Genomic DNA, 24,700 nt, shown 5'->3' on the forward strand with positions numbered 1-24,700 from the left:
CCAATATTTATTCGTGTAAAGTACAAACCACTTACACAGCATCCGTAAACATGCGCAGCTCGGTTCGCGTGGAAAGGATGCGAGACAAGTTGATGATGAAGTGCGAGACGCCATGATGGTTTTTGTCACAACTTGTGGCAGGAGCAGATCAAAGCCTTCCCACATTCTCATCCATTATTACAACCCAGTACTTTGGTATTATCCGTACAATTACCTTTTCCTCAAATAGCTAGTACCGGGATGCATTATTTAGCCATCAGGAATGACAATAACAACAGGGTGTTCATGAAAGGGAAGATTTCCTTTTATGATCAAAGATGTCTAACTCACCAACATTCTCAACTCGTGTATGTTTGTCCTTGGTCAATCAAAAAGGAAATAAAATCGATTTCTTTTCAGGGCTTGTATTCAATTACTGGGACCAGTTTGTCCTGTCCTTTGGTGCGATTTTATCCGTCTGCACAAGGACACCACATTGGACCCGTCAAGGAAGGACCCGTTTCTCCCTGCTCTCAAATGTTGTGGTTGTGTGCTTCCCCTTCTCTCCCCATCTTGTCTTCCGCTCCCTCTTTTGTATATTTTGTTTGTCTGGTCGATTTGTTTGTGAAATAAATGTTAGCTCTTTCACGAGCCTCGATTCAGTATACAACAAAAAAAAAAAAAGTGAACTTTGACCGCTGACGACGCAGCATCCCAGAACCAGGCCACCTGCACAACGTGACTCGGCTTGTACCTGCTGGTTTTTGATGGCTCGGATTGGTGGTGCCCTCCAAGTCACACATCATCCGGTGAATCCACAGCACCTACACGACGATGGCACATGGAGCAGCACGGTTGTCAGAAGAAAGGTTTGTGCCTGTGTGCTCTAAAAGGTTGCACACAACATTCCGTAATACAATCACGCTTTGCTGCACCGCGGACACGTCCCCGCATCATCACGTATCCTGTCCACAGAACAAATGAGTGCAGACAGGAAGCCCTCTTCCAAAACTTTGAAGATCACAAAATGGCAAAAACATCCAGCGGAGATCATATCTGAGAACAAAGGACTCCTTGGACGTTCGTCGTTTGGAATACTAAAGGCTCCTGAATGGCGCACGTGAGTGTCCAAAGGGATCGAGGCTTCGTGGGATGGAGTGGATACGCTTCACCGAGTGAGCTGCTCAGGTTTTCTGACTTCAGAGCCAGGGTGGCTAAAGGACACCAAATCATGGTCACACATCACCGAGGGACCTCCATCTTGCCTTTAAACATGTTGACGATACGTCATCGTTTAAAACTGCCTTCGCCATTTTCCACCTACAAGTGTTTGTTCGCAAGACCATGGTCCTTTCTCTTGCACACGCAAACCTCAGAGCACAGTGAGCGTTACCCTGCTATAGAGTTATTGTCGGTACACGAAGGCAAGTAAGGAACCTGCATGCAATGTCAGAACAAGCTCGTCCGGAAGGTGTCCGCCATTCTGGGTGGATCTAGGCCTTGAACTGGGACGAGCACGGACATTTTCCAAGCCTTTTACCGCTCACCGGGCGTGGGAATCGAACCCGCACGAGCAAGGGAAAAAACAACAAGGTTTACTCATGGGACAAGAGTGCTCTTCATGCTTGTGACATGTAAACTATGCTCATTGGGCAAGTGAGCTGTTCATGTGTGTGACATGTAAACTATGCTCATTGGACAAGTGAGCTGTTCATGCATGTGACATGTAAACTATGCTCATTGGACAAGCGAGCTGTTCATGTGTGTGACATGTAAACTATGCTCATTGGACAAGCGAGCTGTTCATGTGTGTGACATGTAAACTATGCTCATTGGACAAGCGAGCTGTTCATGCATGTTGCATGTAAGCTACACTCATTGGACAAGCGAGCTGATCATGCATGTGACATGTAAGCTACACTCATTGGACAAGCGAGCTGTTCATGCATGTGACATGTAAGCTAGACTCATTGGACAAGCGAGCTGTTCATGCATGTGACATGTAAGCTACACTCATTGGACAAGCGAGCTGATCATGCATGTGACATGTAAGCTACACTCATTGGACAAGCGAGCTGATCATGCATGTGACATGTAAGCTACACTCATTGGACAAGCGAGCTGATCATGCATGTGACATGTAAACTATGCTCATTGGACAAGCGAGCTGTTCATGCATGTGACATGTAAGCTACACTCATTGGACAAGCGAGCTGATCATGCATGTGACATGTAAACTACACTCATTGGACAAGCAAGCTGTTCGTTTGTGTGACATGTAAACTACATTCATTGGACAAGCATGCTGTTCATGTGTGTGACATGTAAACCACACTCATTGGACAAGCGAGCTGTTCATGTGTGTGACATGTAAACTACTCTCATTGGACAAGCGAGCTGTTCATGTGTGTGACATGTAAACTATGCTCATTGGACAAGCAAGCTGTTCATGCATGTGACATGTAAACTACACTCATTGGACAAGCAATGTGTTCATGCATGTGACATTTAAACTACGCTCATTGGACAAGCAAGCTGTTCATTCGTGTGACGTGTAAACCACACTCATTGGACAAGCGAGCTGTTCATGTGTGTGGCATGTAAACTACACTCATTGGACAAGCAAGCTGTTCGTTTGTGTGACATGTAAACTACATTCATTGGACAAGCATGCTGTTCATGTGTGTGACATGTAAACCACACTCATTGGACAAGCGAGCTGTTCATGCATGTGACATGTAAGCTAGACTCATTGGACAAGCGAGCTGTTCATGCATGTGACATGTAAGCTACACTCATTGGACAAGCGAGCTGATCATGCATGTGACATGTAAGCTACACTCATTGGACAAGCGAGCTGTTCATGCATGTGACATGTAAGCTAGACTCATGGGACAAGAGTGCTGTTCATGCTTGTGACATGTAAAGTATGCTCATTGGGCAAGCGAGCTGTTCATGCATGTGACATGTAAACTACACTCATTGGATAAGGAAGCTGTTCATGTGTGTGACATTTAAACTACGCTCATTGGACAAGCAAGCTGTTCATTCGTGTGACGTGTAAACCACACTCATTGGACAAGCGAGCTGTTCATGTGTGTGGCATGTAAACTACACTCATTGGACAAGCGAGCTGTTCATGCATGTGACATGTAAGCTACGCTCATTGGACAAGCAAGCTGTTCATTCGTGTGACGTGTAAACCACACTCATTGGACAAGCGAGCTGTTCATGTGTGTGGCATGTAAACTACACTCATTGGACAAGCAAGCTGTTCGTTTGTGTGACATGTAAACTACATTCATTGGACAAGCATGCTGTTCATGTGTGTGACATGTAAACTACACTCATTGGACAAGCAATGTGTTCATGCATGTGACATTTAAACTATGCTCATTGGACAAGCGAGCTGTTCTCATGTGTGTGACATGTAAACTGCACTCATTGGACAAGCGAGCTGTTCATGTGTGTGACATGTAAACGATGCTCATTGTATAAGCAAGCTGTTCATGTGTGTGACATGTAAACTACACTCATTGGACAAGTGAGCTGTTCATGCATGTGACATGTAAACTATGCTCATTGCGCAAGTGAGCTGTTCCTGTGTGTGACATGTAAACGACGCTCATTGGACAAGCAAGCTGTTCATGTGTGTGACATGTAAACTATGCTCATTGGACAAGCAAGCTGTTCATGTGTGTGACATGTAAACTACACTCATTGGACAAGCGAGCTGTTCGTTTGTGTGACATGTAAACTACATTCATTGGACAAGCATGCTGTTCATGTGTGTGACATGTAAACCACACTCATTGGACAAGCGAGCTGTTCATGCATGTGACATGTAAGCTACACTCATTGGACAAGCAATGTGTTCATGTGTGTGACATGTAAACTATGCTCATTGGACAAGCAAGCTGTTCATGCATGTGACATTTAAACTACGCTCATTGGACAAGCAAGCTGTTCATTCGTGTGACGTGTAAACCACACTCATTGGACAAGCGAGCTGTTCATGTGTGTGGCATGTAAACTACACTCATTGGACAAGCAAGCTGTTCGTTTGTGTGACATGTAAGCTACACTCATTGGACAAGCAATGTGTTCATGCGTGTGACATGTAAACTATGCTCATTGGACAAGCAAGCTGTTCATGCATGTGACATGTAAACTACACTCATTGGACAAGCAATGTGTTCATGCATGTGACATTTAAACTACGCTCATTGGACAAGCAAGCTGTTCATTCGTGTGACGTGTAAACCACACTCATTGGACAAGCGAGCTGTTCATGTGTGTGGCATGTAAACTACACTCATTGGACAAGCAAGCTGTTCGTTTGTGTGACATGTAAACTACATTCATTGGACAAGCATGCTGTTCATGTGTGTGACATGTAAACCACACTCATTGGACAAGCGAGCTGTTCATGTGTGTGACATGTAAACTACGCTCATTGGACAAGCGAGCTGTTCATGTGTGTGCCATGTCAACTACGCTAAGAGCGAGCAGAGTAAGGAGTTCAAAAAGAAAGAAATAAAGACTAATCAGGTTGTATAGAACATGACCCTAATATAAGGCAGCATCTATTTATTATGTATGCAAAATGGCGGAATGTCCCCAACATTCAACCTCCCCTCTTCGGCACAATACCCCTCATCGGTCTTCATTCATCTGAACCCGTTCCCTCAATCATAGAGCAGCCATTACGAAACCCCAGGTGGAGCAATATTTACAGCAGAGGTAAGTTCGATGTCACAAATCGCTCCCTGGATACCTTTTTATGTGAAGACATTGCCGACAGAGGCCAAATCCACTGGATTTATTTGTGGAAGACTCGACAGTGTTGAGACATTTATTTTGATGAGAACGTACAGAACGACACAACCATAGAGAGAAACATGCAGGAAAAGAAAAACCGACATTTTGATTTAAAAAGTCCCTGAATCATCATCGGTGGTACCACCCTGACAGCCTTCTCCAGCCATGGACTTCGATTAAAAGTTGTCAGCAGTTTAAACACATCAGTATGGCTTTCATACTTTGGAAGAATTCAGACAAATTACATATCGGGAATAGGTTTAGACATTGAAGAGTGAACAGACAAGTGTATATAAGAACATTTATTTTATATAAATGATGAGGATGATTTGAGGCGGGCATATTCAAAAGTCCCACGTACTCTTTAGGTTCAAAGTTGCTTAAATGCAGAGTGGGCACAGACGCAGACGAACACTTTAAAGCGGGACAAGACGGCAAGACCGGGAAGAAGAACACTTCAATTGTGGGACGCAAAACATTCAGTTGGACACGCTGCCTGCTCTCCGACCGTGGACTCAAAATCAACCGGTTTAAGTACCTCGGCCAGGATTCCCAAACGCCCAGTTGCATACCGGTGGTACAGGCCAAGGTGGTACAACGGACCGCCGGTGGTCGTGTACGTCGATGTCTTTGTGTGTGTGTCGGGCCGAATAACGCGGTGCGTACGGCAGAACCACAAACCCGCTCTGTACGTCGTACCGTACCGTACCTGTGTGTACAAGGCAAACGGCTCCAGCTCGGACAAAAACTTTCGAGAGAACAGATCGACGAGTCTGCGTACTGTCTGGTGTTTTTGTTTAACATTTCCGCAACGTAAAAGAAAATAGGTTTTGCCAAAACGCATGGTTTGTGTAGAATGATGGCTCGGGTGTCATGGAGACGGGACAGAACCGCCCAAACTCGTGAAAGTCCGACCGCGATCAAAAGTCGCAACAATCGCATCGACATTTAGCCGAAAGTCTTCCGAGGAGTATCGTGTATGTGCACCCGAAGAGGACGGCCGATTTAGCAGCAAAATAAATAAATAAATAACAAACTGGTCGTTGGACACTTCGATTGGAGTCTCAAAATGGCAGGCATCTGCTAGGTCGCAATCTCAATCCGAATGCTTTATCTATTTGCAATACAAGGTCGGTACAGCGATAGACTCCTCCTGGGACGGCGTGAACTCGGACACCTTATCGGGGTCGTGTTCCGCAACCACGTGCCACGCAGGAGGGTAAGGCCACCCCTGAACCCTAAAAAAATAAAAATAATAAAAATTTGAACTTACACAAGATTCCTCTTAAATATCAGCCGATGCTAAATACCTTATTACAAGTTCTGCTTTGTGGGCAGGAATGTATAAAATACTGTTTGTCATTTTGTCCCTCCTCAGCTATCAAACAATTTACAACTTAAAGCGACACAAACAGAAGTGATGGTTTAACGTTGAGTTTAAATTACTGGCAAAACACCAGATCCCAGTTCCAAAAAAACCACATCGCAGTTCCAAAAAAACCACATCGCAGTTCCAAAAAACCAGATCCCAGTTCCAAAAAACCAGATCCCAGTTCCAAAAAATCAGATTGCAGTTCCAAAAAAAACCAGATCCCAGTTCCAAAAAAACCACATCTCAGTTCCAAAAAACCAGATCTCAGTTCCAAAAAACCAGATCCCAGTTCCAAAAAACCAGATCCCAGTTCCAAAAAATCAGATTGCAGTTCCAAAAAAAACCAGATCCCAGTTCCAAAAAACCAGATCCCAGTTCCAAAAAAACCACATCTCAGTTCCAAAAAACCAGATCTCAGTTCCAAAAAAACCCAGATCCCAGTTCCAAAAAACCAGATCCCAGTTCCAAAAAACCAGATCCCAGTTCCAAAAAACCAGATCGCAGTTCCAAAAAAACCAGATCTCAGTTCCAAAAAACCAGATCTCAGTTCCAAAAAACCAGATTGCAGTTCCAAAAAAAACCAGATACCAGTTCCAAAAAACCAGATCCCAGTTCCAAAAAAACCACATCGCAGTTCCAAAAAACCAGATCTCAGTTCCAAAAAACCAGATTGCAGTTCCAAAAAAAACCAGATCCCAGTTCCAAAAAACCAGATCCCAGTTCCAAAAAAACCACATCGCAGTTCCAAAAAAACCACATCGCAGTTCCAAAAAACCAGATCTCAGTTCCAAAAAACCAGATTGCAGTTCCAAAAAACCAGATCTCAGTTCCAAAAAACCAGATCTCAGTTCCAAAAAACCAGATCTCAGTTCCAAAAAACCAGATTGCAGTTCCAAAAAAAACCAGATCCCAGTTCCAAAAAACCAGATCCCAGTTCCAAAAAACCAGATCCCAGTTCCAAAAAAACCACATCGCAGTTCCAAAAAAACCAGATCTCAGTTCCAAAAAACCAGATCTAAGTTCCAAAAAACCAGATTGCAGTTCCAAAAAAAACCAGATCCCAGTTCCAAAAAACCAGATCCCAGTTCCAAAAAACCAGATCCCAGTTCCAAAAAATCAGATCCTAGCTCCAAAAAAAACCAGATCCTAGTTCCAAAAAACCAGATCTCAGTTCCAAAAAACCAGATCCCAGTTCATTAGGCCATGCTCAGACAAATGGTTGAGGGGAAGTTTCCCTGGAAAAATCAAATAAAGTCTGAAAAGCACCAACAAAGCCAACGTGGCTGAGCATAGCAATAAAATGCAAGAGCGGACGACGTGGATCGGCACCATGTTAGCTCAATCGAAGATCCACCATGATGCATCCTCCGTTTAACCACTCATGAGGTTCAGATTGCGTGTACCATGATGGAAAGAATGGCCGAACGAGCTCGAATTTCAAAAAGAATTAAATAACCGATACTTCATTCACAAACAAGCTGCAGGTTCTCTCACAAGTGTATATGGCTCGAGGAAACGCACCCTCTTGTGTGTGCGTGTCAATGCGTACACGACGATCACGAGGACGAGGACCACGTGTGAGCGGCTATCCGAGACCAGGCCCCACCATCGAACGTCGGGCGAGAACAGCTAATTCGAGCAAACGGGTCGCCGCGAACTTGGAGCGGAGCGTGAAATCAGAGGAACCGGCAGAGAGTTGGGATGAGGGTCCTTTGGGTGCAGCGGTTTTGGAAGACTAAAGAGCACACGCTCTCTACCTTAAACATTTTATCATTTTTTCCCAGATGTCGTGAGAGAGGGTGGGGAGAGGTCGGAAGGGGTAGGGAGGATGAGGGCTATAGCATGAATGACCTTTTAGTGTGCATAACATTTAGATTCAAATGAGACTTGCAAAAGACTTACAACAGCGGTGAGACACACAAGAGTGGGTGTGTAGGTGGTTTAGGTGGTTCAGGACCAAACCTATTTTTTGAAAATGTCCTGGAAGGGGCCTGGGAGGTACTTGATGACAGAATCGAGGATGTTCTCTTCCTCGTCGTCATCCCCACATCCAGCGGGCACAGCTTTCTTGGGGCGCGTCAGGCTGCCTTCGCAAGGGACCTCCATCGCAGCGTTAGCCTCTGCTTCCTGCTCCTCCTTCTTCTTGATGCCATACTGCAAGCAGTGAACAGCGCCGCGTCAGCCGCGAGGACCCGCCAGGCACGACCGCCCATTACCGCCCATTACCGCTAGCCACGCGGCTGCGGGCAACCACCGGATGTCAAACCGTGGGAAAAGCTCTCGTAGTACGAGGCGACCGGCCGTGCTAGCACTAGCAGCATCCTAACGATTTGGGGGTTTTAATACCATTTCGAATCGAGCCTGAGCATCGCCGTGTCGTCACCATTTCCAGCGAGACGAGACTTCATACATCGACATCATTTTGACCGGTTTAAACAACTACCGTACACCGGACACCAATTACCACTTTCAATCTCGGGATTGTCTTCGCAACCTCATGTCGTGGCCATTTCATCGAAAGATGTTATAATCAAAATCATTTACACACGGTTTAACGTACCCCTCGGGCCCCTTAGCACTCCTCGATCTCAAACCTCGCGCCATCCGAGGCCGGTTCATGTTCACCATTTCCATCATACACGGCAGCGGGATGAAACAAACGGTGCGTACAAGATTACATTTCAAGTGGTACATTCAGTGAATCCCGTGCTACAAACCAAGGACGGCCATTTTCCTGACCTTGTCACGGATGGACTGGCGCATCTTCTCACGCTCGGCCTCCATGCGTGCATACTTGGACTTGCGCTCGTCCTCCTGCTGCCGCAACGCTTCCTGCAACTCCTCTTTTTTCTTATCTGCTTCCGGATCTTTCTCTTCCTGTCCCCCGAGCATCTTTCCCATATCTTTTGTGGCTCCTTTTGAGGGGAGGAGAAATGATGTAGGAAAAGGCCTGTGAGTGTCAACAAAAACACATTCGAGCAATAATCTGGAAAGGCATCATTTAGAAGGTCCAGGGGGGCAGGTGGTGTCCAGGGGGGGCAGATGGTGTCCAGGGGGGGCAGATATGCACAGAGATTCACACAAAGAATCCAACGAAGTCTCATGCTAGTTCATTTGGCAACCTGCTCACCACCGAGCTGTCGGATCCAGATCCCAATTGCAGTCGATTTAAAATTGAGTTAAAGAGACGTACCGGAGCTGAAAGTGGACGGACTCTCATCTCGGACATCTCAGTCCTTCAGACAGACACCGCCATCAAACATGTCTAAATAGTAACTTCACCAATAGTTCATCCAGGGTCAGCTACTGGGCCGACGTCCAACCTTTGCTCTCAGACCTTGATAACCGCCAACCCTAAAGACAATGGTGTCCATCTTTGGCAAAACTTCAAGAGAAACAAGTGCTTTCTTAAAGCAGACTGTATTAAACCCCTAAATAATATATTTCATTATTCTGGAGCCAAATGTTCCACTAACTTCCCCGTTTCATGGTGTGCAAATCAAAATAACTGAACAATTACGGTAGTCATACTGGAGCACATTAGCCCCCAGCCGTGGGCATGGCGGAGGATGAACACACGGATGAACACACCGGCACACCACCGAGGCAGTTGCCATTTCAATTTGGAAATTAACGAGTATTCAAGGCATTGTGGTTCGACGAAAATAGCTCATGATCGTGCAAATGTCAGCAGAGCACAGAGATAATATACAGCTCGCCCTCTCGATAAATCAGCCAAATTTGATCGCTCACGATCCGACCCATACTTTCATCCTTGCAGACGAGTCGCATCGCGGAGCCGGATAACCACGGAACGCGCTGCATGTCCGAGTTCAGCTCGAGCCGAGTCCCCTCAAGATCCAAGTGTCCCCTCAAGATCCAAGTGTCCCCTCAAGATCCAAGTGTCCCCTCAAGATCCAAGTGTCCCCTCAAGATCCAAGTGTCCCCTCAAGATCCAAGGCTTCAGCCGTGTCCCCTCAAGATCCAAGTGTCCCCTCAAGATCCAAGTGTCCCCTCAAGATCCAAATGTCCCCTCAAGATCCAAGTGTCCCCTCAAGATCCAAGTGTCCCCTCAAGATCCAAGTGTCCCCTCAAGATCCAAGTGTCCCCTCAATATCCAAGTGTCCCCTCAAGATCCAAGGCTTCAGCCGTGTCCCCTCAAGATCCAAGTGTCCCCTCAAGATCCAAGTGTCCCCTCAAGATCCAAGTGTCCCCTCAAGATCCAAGTGTCCCCTCAAGATCCAAGGCTTCAGCCGTGTCCCCTCAAGATCCAAGTGTCCCCTCAAGATCCAAGTGTCCCCTCAAGATCCAAGTGTCCCCTCAAGATCCAAGTGTCCCCTCAATATCCAAGTGTCCCCTCAAGATCCAAGGCTTCAGCCGTGTCCCCTCAAGATCCAAGTGTCCCCTCAAGATCCAAGTGTCCCCTCAAGATCGAAGTGTCCCCTCAAGATCCAAGTGTCCCCTCAAGATCCAAGTGTCCCCTCAAGATCCAAGTGTCCCCTCAAGATCCAAGGCTTCAGCCGTGTCCCCTCAAGATCCAAGTGTCCCCTCAAGATCCAAGTGTCCCCTCAAGATCCAAGTGTCCCCTCAAGATCCAAGTGTCCCCTCAAGATCCAAGTGTCCCCTCAATATCCAAGTGTCCCCTCAAGATCCAAGGCTTCAGCCGTGTCCCCTCAAGATCCAAGTGTCCCCTCAATATCCAAGTGTCCCCTCAAGATCCAAGTGTCCCCTCAAGATCCAAGTGTCCCCTCAATATCCAAGTGTCCCCTCAACATCCAAGGCTTCAGCCATGTCCCCTCAAGATCCAAGTGTCCCCTCAAGATCCAAGTGTCCCCTCAAGATCCAAGTGTCCCCTCAAGATCCAAGTGTCCCCTCAAGATCCAAGTGTCCCCTCAAGATCCAAGTGTCCCCTCAAGATCCAAGTGTCCCCTCAAGATCCAAGTGCGGAATGAACTATTCATGCACATGGACATTGAGGCAACGTCAAGGTCTCATCTTCCCCTCTTCTCCATCAGTTCAGAAGAGCTGGATAAGAGGACATTTCACAAAGGTGGATGTCAAAATTATGTTTCCACTTCTTTTTATGCCTTCAAGCCGTACTTTGACCTTCACATCGGTCACAAGACATCTATGCAGACTCTTCATCTTCAGCATTTCCATCCACACACAATATCCACGCACTTGGTACGCGACCACGTGGAGACTGCGGATGGACGTGTCCGGCACGAAGACGGAGATCCTAGTCCGCAAGACAGTGGGCAGAGGCACGTCCACAATGATGACGGCCTGTGGGATCATTATATTGCAATCCTGGTGCAGAGCTGGCAGGCACACGGGGCTGGATACAAATGTACAGTGCACCCCTTCATCTCCATCTCACGATAAACATCTACGACATGACATCACATCCAAGTGGTTCCAAGTAGCCTCTGGACGGTGCGCCCCCACCGCCATTCCTCCCTGCAGAGCCACTTTGGGAAAATCGGATGTGCAGACCCCATGGAGGATGCACATTTGAAGGAGCAGCTTCGGTCGGGAATCCATACCATTACGTAAACATAAAAGCCTTTCTTTAGGGGCTGAAAGCTTAGCAAACACTCTTGGTGCTGGAAAATAGGATCTCACGGGGTTTGTATAATGTAGGAAAACCATCCAGAACAGAGTGAATGCACGTCTCGCATGGAAAATCATATGAACAATAATTACAGTATTATTATAGGAGGAAGAAGAACAAAATCCCACCACAGATACCGAAACCAATCCCAATCCCCACAGGCCACAGATACCTAAACCAATCCCAATCCCCACAGGCCACAGATACCGAAACCAATCCCAATCCCCACAGGCCACAGATACCGAAACCAATCCCAATCCCCACAGGCCACAGATACCGAAACCAATCCCAATCCCCACAAGCCACAGATACCTAAACCAATCCCCACAGGCCACAGATACCGAAACCAATCCCAATCCCCACAGGCCACAGATACCAAAACCAATCCCAATCCCCACAAGCCACAGATACCTAAACCAATCCCCACAGGCCACGGATACCTAAACCAATCCCAATCCCCACAGGCCACAGATACCAAAACCAATCCCCACAGGCCACGGATACCTAAACCAATCCCAATCCCCACAGGCCACAGATACCAAAACCAATCCCCACAGGCCACGGATACCTAAACCAATCCCAATCCCCACAGGCCACAGATACCTAAACCAATCCCAATCCCCACAGGCCACGGATACCTAAACCAATCCCAATCCCCACAGGCCACAGATACCAAAACCAATCCCAATCCCCACAGGCCACAGATACCTAAACCAATCCCAATCCCCACAGGCCACAGATACCTAAACCAATCCCAATCCCCACAAGCCACAGATACCTAAACCAATCCCAATCCCCAAAGGCCACAGATACCTAAACCAATCCCAATCCCCACAGGCCACAGATACCTAAACCAATCCCAATCCACACAATCCCAAGACAGATACCTAAACCAATCCCAATCCCCACAGGCCACAGATACCTAAACCAATCCCAATCCCCACAGGCCACAGATACCTAAACCAATCCCAATCCCCACAGGCCACAGATACCTAAACCAATCCCCACAGGCCACAGATACCAAAACCAATCCCAATCCCCACAGGCCACAGATACCTAAACCAATCCTAATCCACACAATCCCAAGACAGATACCAAAACCAATCCCAATCCACACAATCCCAAGATAGATACCTAAACCAATCCTAATCCACACAATCCCAAGACAGATACCAAAACCAATCCCAATCCACACAATCCCAAGACAGATACCGAAACCAATCCCAATCCACACAATCCCAAGATAGATACCGAAACCAATCCCAATCCACACAATCCCAAGACAGATACCGAAACCAATCCCAATCCACACAATCCCAAGACAGATACCTAAACCAATCCCAATCCACACAATCCCAAGACAGATACCTAAACCAATCCCAATCCACACAATCCCAAGACAGATACCAAAACCAATCCCAATCCACACAATCCCAAGATAGATACCGAAACCAATCCCAATCCACACAATCCCAAGACAGATACCGAAACCAATCCCAATCCACACAATCCCAAGACAGATACCTAAACGAATCCCAATCCACACAATCCCAAGATGAATACCTAAACCAATCCCAATCCACACAATCCCAAGATAGATACCGAAACCAATCCCAATCCACACAATCCCAAGATGAATACCTAAACCAATCCCAATCCACACAATCCCAAGATGAATACCTAAACCAATCCCAATCCACACAATCCCAAGACAGATACCGAAACCAATCCCAATCCACACAATCCCAAGACAGATACCTAAACCAATCCCAATCCACACAATCCCAAGATAGATACCGAAACCAATCCCAATCCACACAATCCCAAGATGAATACCGAAACCAATCCCAATCCACACAATCCCAAGATGAATACCGAAACCAATCCCAATCCACACAATCCCAAGATGAATACCTAAACCAATCCCAATCCACACAATCCCAAGATGAATACCTAAACCAATCCCAATCCACACAATCCCAAGACAGATACAGAAACCAATCCCAATCCACACAATCCCAAGATGAATACCGAAACCAATCCCAATCCACACAATCCCAAGACAGATACCTAAACCAATCCCAATCCACACAGGCCACAGATGCCTAAACCAATCCCAATCCCCACAGGCCACAGATACCTAAACCAATCCCAATCCCCACAGGCCACAGATGCCTAAACCAATCCCAATACACACAATCCCAAGACAGATACCGAAACCAATCCCAATCCCCACAGGCCACAGATACCAAAACTAATCCCAATCCACACAATCCCAAGACAGATACCTAAACCAATCCCCACAATCCACCGATACCAAAACGAATCCCAATCCACACAATCCCAAGACAGATACCTAAACCAATCCCCACAGTCCACCGATACCAAAACCAATCCCAATCCACACAATCCCAAGACAGATACCTAAACGAATCCCAATCCACACAATCCCAAGACAGATACCGAAACCAATCCCATTCCACACAATCCCAAGATAGATACCGAAACCAATCCCAATCCACACAATCCCAAGATAGATACCGAAACCAATCTCAATCCACACAATCCCAAGATAGATACCGAAACCAATCCCAATCCACACAATCCCAAGATAGATACCGAAACCAATCCCAATCCCCACAGGCCACAGATACCTAAACCAATCCCAATCCCCACAGGCCACAGATACCTAAACCAATCCCAATCCCCACAGGCCACAGATGCCTAAACCAATCCCAATACACACAATCCCAAGACAGATACCGAAACCAATCCCAATCCCCACAGGCCACAGATACCAAAACTAATCCCAATCCACACAATCCCAAGACAGATACCTAAACCAATCCCCACAATCCACCGATACCAAAACGAATCCCAATCCACACAATCCCAAGACAGATACCTAAACCAATCCCCACAGTCCACCGATACCAAAACCAATCCCAATCCACACAATCCCAAGACAGATACCTAAACGAATCCCAATCCACACAATCCCAAGACAGATACCGAAACCAATCCCATTCCACACAATCCCAAGATAGATACCGAAACCAATCCCAATCCACACAATCCCAAGATAGATACCGAAACCAATCCCAATCCACACAATCTCAAGATAGATACCGAAACCAATCCCAATCCACACAATCCCAAGATAGATACCGAAACCAATCCCAATCCACACAATCCCAAGATAGATACCGAAACCAATCCCAATCCACACAATCCCAAGATAGATACCTAAACGAATCCCAATCCACACAATCCCAAGATAGATACCGAAACCAATCTCAATCCACACAATCCCAAGATAGATACCGAAACCAATCTCAATCCACACAATCCCAAGATAGATACCGAAACCAATCTCAATCCACACAATCCCAAGATAGATACCGAAACCAATCCCAATCCACACAATCCCAAGATAGATACCTAAACGAATCCCAATCCACACAATCCCAAGATAGATACCGAAACCAATCTCAATCCACACAATCCCAAGATAGATACCGAAACCAATCTCAATCCACACAATCCCAAGATAGATACCGAAACCAATCCCAATCCACACAATCCCAAGATAGATACCTAAACGAATCCCAATCCACACAATCCCAAGACAGATACCGAAACCAATCTCAATCCACACAATCCCAAGATAGATACCGAAACCAATCCCAATCCACACAATCCCAAGATAGATACCGAAACCAATCCCAATCCACACAATCCCAAGATAGATACGTAAACCAATCCCAATCCACACAATCCCAAGATAGATACCTAAACCAATCCCAATCCACACAATCCCAAGATAGATACCGAAACCAATCCCAATCCACACAATCTCAAGATAGATACCGAAACCAATCCCAATCCACACAATCCCAAGATAGATACCGAAACCAATCCCAATCCACACAATCCCAAGATAGATACCGAAACCAATCCCAATCCACACAATCCCAAGATAGATACCTAAACGAATCCCAATCCACACAATCCCAAGACAGATACCGAAACCAATCTCAATCCACACAATCCCAAGATAGATACCGAAACCAATCCCAATCCACACAATCCCAAGATAGATACCGAAACCAATCCCAATCCACACAATCCCAAGATAGATACGTAAACCAATCCCAATCCACACAATCCCAAGATAGATACCTAAACCAATCCCAATCCACACAATCCCAAGATAGATACCGAAACCAATCCCAATCCACACAATCTCAAGATAGATACCGAAACCAATCCCAATCCACACAATCCCAAGATAGATACCGAAACCAATCCCAATCCACACAATCCCAAGATAGATACCGAAACCAATCCCAATCCACACAATCCCAAGATAGATACCGAAACCAATCCCAATCCACACAATCCCAAGATAGATACCTAAACGAATCCCAATCCACACAATCCCAAGACAGATACCGAAACCAATCTCAATCCACACAATCCCAAGATAGATACCGAAACCAATCCCAATCCACACAATCCCAAGACAGATACCTAAACGAATCCCAATCCACACAATCCCAAGATAGATACCGAAACCAATCCCAATCCACACAATCCCAAGATAGATACCGAAACCAATCTCAATCCACACAATCCCAAGATAGATACCGAAACCAATCCCAATCCACACAATCCCAAGATAGATACCTAAACGAATCCCAATCCACACAATCCCAAGATGAATACCTAAACGAATCCCAATCCACACAATCCCAAGATAGATACCGAAACCAATCCCAATCCACACAATCCCAAGATAGATACCGAAACCAATCCCAATCCACACAATCCCAAGATAGATACCTAAACCAATCTCAATCCACACAATCCCAAGACAGATACCGAAACCAATCTCAATCCACACAATCCCAAGATAGATACCGAAACCAATCTCAATCCACACAATCCCAAGACAGATACCTAAACCAATCCCAATCCACACAATCCCAAGATAGATAGCGAAACCAATCCCAATCCACACAATCCCAAGACAGATACCTAAACCAATCCCAATCCACACAATCCCAAGATAGATAGCGAAACCAATCCCAATCCACACAATCCCAAGATAGATACCGAAACCAATCTCAATCCACACAATCCCAAGACAGATACCTAAACCAATCCCAATCCACACAATCCCAAGATAGATACCGAAACCAATCTCAATCCACACAATCCCAAGATAGATACCGAAACCAATCCCAATCCACACAATCCCAAGATAGATAGCGAAACCAATCCCAATCCACACAATCCCAAGATAGATACCGAAACCAATCCCAATCCACACAATCCCAAGATAGATACCGAAACCAATCTCAATCCACACAATCCCAAGATAGATACCGAAACCAATCCCAATCCACACAATCCCAAGATAGATACCGAAACCAATCCCAATCCACACAACCCCAAGATAGATACCGAAACCAATCCCAATCCACACAATCCCAAGATAGATACCGAAACCAATCCCAATCCACACAATCCCAAGACAGATACCGAAACCAATCTCAATCCACACAATCCCAAGATAGATACTGAAACCAATCCCAATCCACACAATCCCAAGATAGATACCGAAACCAATCCCAATCCACACAATCCCAAGATAGATACCGAAACCAATCCCAATCCACACAACCCCAAGGTAGATACCGAAACCAATCCCAATCCACACAATCCCAAGACAGATACCGAAACCAATCTCAATCCACACAATCCCAAGATAGATACCGAAACCAATCCCAATCCACACAATCCCAAGATAGATACCAAAACCAATCTCAATCCACACAATCCCAAGATAGATACCGAAACCAATCCCAATCCACACAATCCCAAGACAGATACCGAAACCAATCTCAATCCACACAATCCCAAGACAGATACCGAAACCAATCCTAATCCACACAATCCCAAGACAGATACCTAAACCAATCCCCACAGTCCACCGATACCAAAACCAATCCTAATCAACACAATCCCAAGATAGATACCGAAACCAATCCCAATCCACACAATCCCAAGACAGATACCGAAACCAATCTCAATCCACACAATCCCAAGATAGATACCTAAACCAATCCCAATCCACACAATCCCAAGATAGATACCGAAACCAATCCTAATCCACACAATCCCAAGATAGATCCCTAAACCAATCTCAATCCACACAATCCCAAGACAGATACGTAAACCAATCCCAATCCACACAATCCCAAGACAGATACCGAAACCAATCTCAATCCACACAATCCAAAGACAGATACCTAAACCAATCCCCACAGTCCACCGATACCAAAACCAATCTCAATCCACACAATCCCAAGACAGATACGTAAACCAATCCCCACAGTCCACCGATACCAAAACCAATCTCAATCCACACAATCCAAAGACAGATACCTAAACCAATCCCCACAGTCCACCGATACCAAAACCAATCTCAATCCACACAATCCAAAGACAGATACCGAAACCAATCCTAATCCGCACAATCCCAAGATGAATACCTAAACCAATCCCCACAGTCCACTGATACCAAAACCAATCTCAATCCACACAATCCCAAGACAGATACGTAAACCAATCCCAATCCACACAATCCCAAGAGAGATACCTAAACCAATCCCAATCCACACAATCCAAAGATAGATACCTAAACCAATCCCAATCCACACAATCCCAAGACAGATACCTAAACCAATCCCAATCCACACAATCCCAAGATAGATACCGAAACCAATCCTAATCCACACAATCCCAAGATAGATACCTAAACCAATCCCCACAGTCCACCGATACCAAAACCAATCTCAATCCACACAATCCCAAGACAGATACGTAAACCAATCCCCACAGTCCACCGATACCAAAACCAATCTCAATCCACACAATCCAAAGACAGATACCTAAACCAATCCCCACAGTCCACCGATACCAAAACCAATCTCAATCCACACAATCCAAAGACAGATACCGAAACCAATCCTAATCCGCACAATCCCAAGATGAATACCTAAACCAATCCCCACAGTCCACTGATACCAAAACCAATCTCAATCCACACAATCCCAAGACAGATACGTAAACCAATCCCAATCCACACAATCCCAAGAGAGATACCTAAACCAATCCCAATCCACACAATCCAAAGATAGATACGTAAACCAATCCCAATCCACACAATCCAAAGAGAGATACCTAAACCAATCCCAATCCACACAATCCCAAGAGAGATACCTAAACCAATCCCAATCCACACAATCCCAAGATGAATACCTAAACCAATCCCAATCCACACAATCCCAAGATGAATACCTAAACCAATCCCAATCCACACAATCCCAAGATGAATACCTAAACCAATCCCAATCCACACAATTCCAAGATGAATACCTAAACCAATCTCAATCCACACAATCCCAAGATAGATACCTAAACCAATCCCAATCCACACAATTCCAAGATGAATTCCTAAACCAATCCCAATCCACACAATTCCAAGATGAATACCTAAACCAATCCCAATCCACACAATTCCAAGATGAATACCGAAACCAATCTCAATCCACACAATCCCAAGATAGATACCTAAACCAATCCCAATCCACACAATTCCAAGATGAATACCTAAACCAATCCCAATCCACACAATCCCAAGATAGATACCGAAACCAATCCCAATCCACACAATCCCAAGATGAATACCTAAACAAATCCCAATCCACACAATCTCAAGATAGATACCGAAACCAATCCCAATCCACACAATCCCAAGATAGATACCGAAACCAATCCCAATCCACACAATCCCAAGATGAATACCTAAACCAATCCCAATCCACACAATTCCAAGATGAATACCGAAACCAATCCCAATCCACACAATCCCAAGATAGATACCGAAACCAATCCCAATCCACACAATCCCAAGATGAATACCTAAACAAATCCCAATCCACACAATCTCAAGATAGATACCGAAACCAATCCCAATCCACACAATCCCAAGATAGATACCGAAACCAATCCCAATCCACACAATCCCAAGATAGATACCGAAACCAATCCCAATCCACACAATCCCAAGATGAATACCTAAACAAATCCCAATCCACACAATCCCAAGATGAATACCTAAACCAATCCCAATCCACACAATCCCAAGATGAATACCGAAACCAATCCCAATCCACACAATCCCAAGATAGATACCGAAACCAATCCCAATCCACACAATCCCAAGATGAATACCTAAACAAATCCCAATCCACACAATCCCAAGATGAATACCTAAACAAATCCCAATCCACACAATCCCAAGATGAATACCGAAACCAATCCCAATCCACACAATCCCAAGATGAATACCGAAACCAATCTCAATCCACACAATCCCAAGATGAATACCTAAACCAATCCCAATCCACACAATCCCAAGATGAATACCGAAACCAATCCCAATCCACACAATCCCAAGATGAATACCTAAACCAATCCCAATCCACACAATCGCAAGATGGATACCTAAACCAATCCCAATCCACACAATCCCAAGATGAATACCTAAACCAATCCCAATCCACACAATCGCAAGATGGATACCTAAACCAATCCCAATCCACACAATCCCAAGATGAATACCTAAACCAATCCCAATCCACACAATCCCAAGATGGATACCTAAACCAATCCCAATCCACACAATCCCAAGATGAATACCTAAACCAATCCCAATCCACACAATCCCAAGATGAATACCTAAACCAATCCCAATCCACACAATCCCAAGATAGATACCTAAACCAATCCCAATCCACACAATCCCAAGATGGATACCTAAACCAATCCCAATCCACACAATCCCAAGATGAATACCTAAACCAATCCCAATCCACACAATCGCAAGATGGATACCTAAACCAATCCCACAGGCCACAGATACCTAAACCAATCCCCACAGGCCACAGATACCTAAACCAATCCCAATCCACACAATCCCAAGATGGATACCTAAATCACCCACCCATTTGAATCATGGACATTCGAGCAATTGTGAGAATTAGTCAGACTCATCCAACACAAGGTGCACTTGGATAGAGACCCGTGGGATTGTCGACTCACCAAGCCACCATTTGGCTCACCAACTCATACCTCACCAAACTATAACCACCACAAAATACACAATCCTAACATCTGCGAATCTCTCAAATGAAATGGTGAGCACAGCACCCGGGCAGGTGCAGAAAATGTACAAACTTGACGTGATCTCTTACTTTTTACAATTACTCATGAGAGTCTCAAACTCGGGGTTACAAACTCTCAAACTCGGGGTTACAAACTCTCAAACTCGGGGTTATAAACTCTCAAACTCGGGGTTACAAACTCTCAACATCCGGTGAGCCAGGGAGCAGGCTCTGCAGGGCCAGGGCGCAGGTTCCGCAAGGCCAGAGCAGGGCCAGGGAGCAGGCTCTGCAGGGCCAGGGCGCAGGGTTTGCTGGGGCCTGTCTATAGCTCAACTTTAACGCACTTTAACTCTCAGCAAAAAGTCCAATTACACTTTCTCTTGAGCCTCCTCGTAGGTTGGCGGAACGCGGTAACAAAGGGTGAGGAGGACCTGCAGAGGATAAGTGATCTCCAGCATGCGAGGCCAACGGGCTCCTGCCAAGTCTGGAGTACGTGCTCGTTTTCACAAAGACATCCAGAGAGAGGTTAAACTACTGAGGGCATTTCCATCCACTTTGATAGAGCCAAAGCAGGTGATCCTGCATTTTCCTTCCCCCAGCAGCTGCATGTATAATCAAAATCCCATTTTGCTGAGAGATCAGAAAAAAGAAACACACACACACACACATATATATATATATAGTTACGGATCTCGGTTTCAGCACTCCCCTTACCGAGGGGGGTTTAATCCCCTCGTCTATCACACTGGCCGTCCGAGTCCCGGAGCGATGACGTCACTTCCGGTCAGCGGTGAGTCGGGTTGTAAGCCCAATCCGTCCTACTACCTAATTACCAGCGCCTTCCGGTAAGCGAGGAAATGAGCCCCGCCCGAGCCGCGGCTGTAATGGACACGCCGAGCGAAGCGAGCCACGACTCAGGCCGTTAACAAAAGGACTAAACCCGACTATAGCGGTTGGCCAAATCGCACCACAGGTACTCAATTGGGAAGGGACTAAAGCGATCGGGGGAAGAAGAAACCAAAGTAAAGGAATAACAGATATTTATTAATTATGTACACGAAATGAAGAGGAAACGAAAGAACGGCATTTACAAGGAGAGGAAGAAGCAGGTACACAGGGCAGCCTTAAAACAGTCTTATATTATCATACGCCCCAAACAGAACAAACAGACTCACACGAATAGGGACTGGCAGGAAGGAATGGCTGGAAGGAGGAGAAGGTCCAAGCCAATGGCAGGGCAGGAAGGTCCGGGCAAATGCACAGCGTCGAGGTCCGCTCCAGTCCACGCTCCGGGCTTGAGGCGAAACCCGGCGGCAGCTGCACGTATTAGTTTCACGCGGTCTGACAATGTGAATATATGGCGAGATTGTCGTTGCCAACGGACCCACTCTCCTGGCTTACGATTCAGCGTGTTCTCCTCTTGCACCTCGGACCTTCGCACTCATCTCTCCTCTCTCTCTCTTAAAGCAGTCTCTTGCAGCCGCTTTGATATGGCGTTCTTGTATCCAGCCACCAGCTCCTATGACACGCCTACCGGTCGGCTTACCTCGGACCTGGTTGGCTGGCGAGAGCTCGCTGGCTCCACCTCTGATGGTGAGTTGACGTGCCACACCTTGTTCTTGTGTCCCGCCCCCTTTTTCCTCGGCCTGAGACCGCATGTTCAATGGCGGCTTGGGGCCATCTATCGAACCAAGACAAGGGGCAGCGTAAGCTGCCCTACTGCTACTGCACTTTGAAGAGCAGGAGATGATTGGGGATATTGAACGGGGCCTATCTTATTTGATTAATGCAACGTAGATTCAACTATTGGGAACAGATCCTTAACTGAAACACATACTAATGAAATAACTAAAGAAGAATCTATGGTTTGCTACGTGTTGTACATGGCCTAGCGAGGGTGCGACCTTTACAAAGGGGGATATTTACAGGGGATCATTTATAAGGGAACATTTACTAAAATTTACAAAGTGAAGGTTCTAAAAACCGTAACACTATATATATATATATATATATATATATATATATATATATATATATATATATATATATATATATATATATATATGTCTGTGTTGTGTTGTGTCGTGTTGTGTTGTCACTGAACTACTTTCTCAAACTTTTGTGAAATCGTACCAAACTTCTGGTATGCACATATCTCTCCCGTCGGTATGTCCTAAGGGTATTTGTTTGAAAAATGTTCCAATTTTCTTTATTTATTTATTTTTGAATTTTTGTTGGGAATTTTTTTTTTTTCAACTTCAATGGTTTATAAAATGTGATATCACGTATATTACAAATACATTTGTGCAAAATAATTGTTTGAATTATGATTGGTTTAAACCATGACAAAACGGCAACTCTGGTACAGTCATTTATCTATATATCGACACATCTGGGCAGTGTCTGTGTTGTCACTTAACGACTCCCTCAAACTTTTGTTTTCGTGGTTTTGAAGTGTTTTTAATAACGTTGTGGTGGTTTTGAATCACGTGGTGGTGAGGTATTTTGAATTATGTGGTGGTGAGGCGTTTTTAAATCACATGGTGGTGAGGTGTTTTGAATTATGTGGTGGTGAGGTGTTTTTAAATCACATGGTGGTGAGGTGTTTTGAATCACGTGGTAATTAGTTGGTGATGAGGTGTTTGGAATTACGTGGTGGTGAGGTGTTTTGAATTATGTAGTGGTGAGGTGTTTTGAATTATGTAGTGGTGAGGTGTTTTGAATTAGTTGGTGATGAGGTGTTTGGAATTACGTGGTGGTGAGGTGTTTTGAATTTCGTGGTGGTGAGGTGTTTTTTATTTCGTAGCTGTGAGGTGTTTTTATTCCGTGTTTTATGGCTATGAGGGGTTTTCAATTTCGGGATGGTGAGGTGTTTTAAATTACCTGGTGGTGAGGTGTTTTGAATTAGTTGATGATGAGGTGTTTGGAATTATGTGGTGGTGAGGTGTTTTTAATTACGTGGTGGTGAGGTATTTTTAAATGACGTAGTGGTGAGGTGTTTTTAATTTCGTGGCTGTGACGTGTTTTTATTACGTCTTTTATGGTTGTGAGGTGTTTTTAATTTCGTGGTGGTGAGGTGTTTTTATTACGTGTTTTATGGCTGTGGCGTGTTTTTATTACGTCTTTTATGGTTGTGAGGTGTTTTTAATTTCGTGGTGGTGAGGTGTTTTTATTACGTGTTTTATGGCTGTGAGGTGTTTTTAATTTCGTGGTGGTGAGGTGTTTTTAATACGTGTTTTATGGCTGTGAGGTGTTTTTAATTTCGTGGTGGTGAGGTGTTTTTAATTTCGTGGCTGTGAGGTGTTTTTAATTTTGTGGTGGTGAGGTGTTTTTAATTTTGTGGTGGTGAGGTGTTTATAATTTCGTGGTGGTGAGGTGTTTTTAATTTTGTGGTGGTGAGGTGTTTTTATTACGTGTTCTATGGCTGTGAGGTGTTTTTAATTTCGTGGTGGTGAGGTGTTTTTAATACGTGTTTTATGGCTGTGAGGTGTTTTTAATTTCGTGGTGGTGAGGTGTTTTTAATTTCGTGGCTGTGAGGTGTTTTTAATTTTGTGGTGGTGAGGTGTTTTAATTTTGTGGTGGTGAGGTGTTTATAATTTCGTGGTGGTGAGGTGTTTTTAATTTTGTGGTGGTGAGGTGTTTTTATTACGTGTTTTATGGCTGTGAGATGTTTTCAAT

At 45.1% G+C, this 24,700-nt stretch overlaps 2 protein-coding genes across 2 annotated transcripts in view; one reads left to right on the top strand and one right to left on the bottom strand.

Moving 5' to 3' along the window:
• The first annotated feature begins 813 nt into the window (after positions 1-813).
• Positions 814-8,323, top strand: LOC144890852 (uncharacterized). Its single transcript, XM_078772718.1, has 3 exons — positions 814-848; positions 6,261-6,935; positions 7,000-8,323. Exons 1-3 carry the CDS (start codon positions 814-816, stop codon positions 7,370-7,372), a joined length of 1,083 nt encoding a protein of 360 aa, XP_078628844.1. The 3' UTR covers positions 7,373-8,323.
• Positions 4,821-24,700, bottom strand: part of CPLX1 (complexin 1) — a 62,303-nt gene continuing 42,423 nt past the window's right edge. Inside the window, exons 2-3 of the mRNA XM_068105717.2 lie at positions 8,912-9,087; positions 4,821-8,326 (exon numbers count right to left, since the gene is read on the bottom strand). Coding sequence (XP_067961818.1) covers positions 8,135-8,326; positions 8,912-9,087 — 368 coding nt within the window. The 3' untranslated portion in view covers positions 4,821-8,134. The remainder of the gene's footprint in view (positions 8,327-8,911; positions 9,088-24,700) is intronic.

The sequence above is a fragment of the Myxine glutinosa genome, chromosome 2 (genome assembly GCF_964187855.1).
Source record: "Myxine glutinosa chromosome 2, kmMyxGlut1.1, whole genome shotgun sequence".
NCBI lineage: Eukaryota > Metazoa > Chordata > Myxini > Myxiniformes > Myxinidae > Myxine > Myxine glutinosa.

Excerpts from the sequence above, each read along its gene's own strand:
- LOC144890852 (XM_078772718.1), top strand. The coding sequence starts at position 814 with ATGGCACATGGAGCAGCACGGTTGTCAGAAGAAAG. Across the intron at positions 849-6,260 it reads GCACGGTTGTCAGAAGAAAG|ATCCCAGTTCCAAAAAAACC; the intron begins GTTTGTGCCTGT and ends GCAAAACACCAG. Across the intron at positions 6,936-6,999 it reads TCCAAAAAAACCACATCGCA|TTCCAAAAAACCAGATCTCA; the intron begins GTTCCAAAAAAC and ends ACCAGATCTCAG.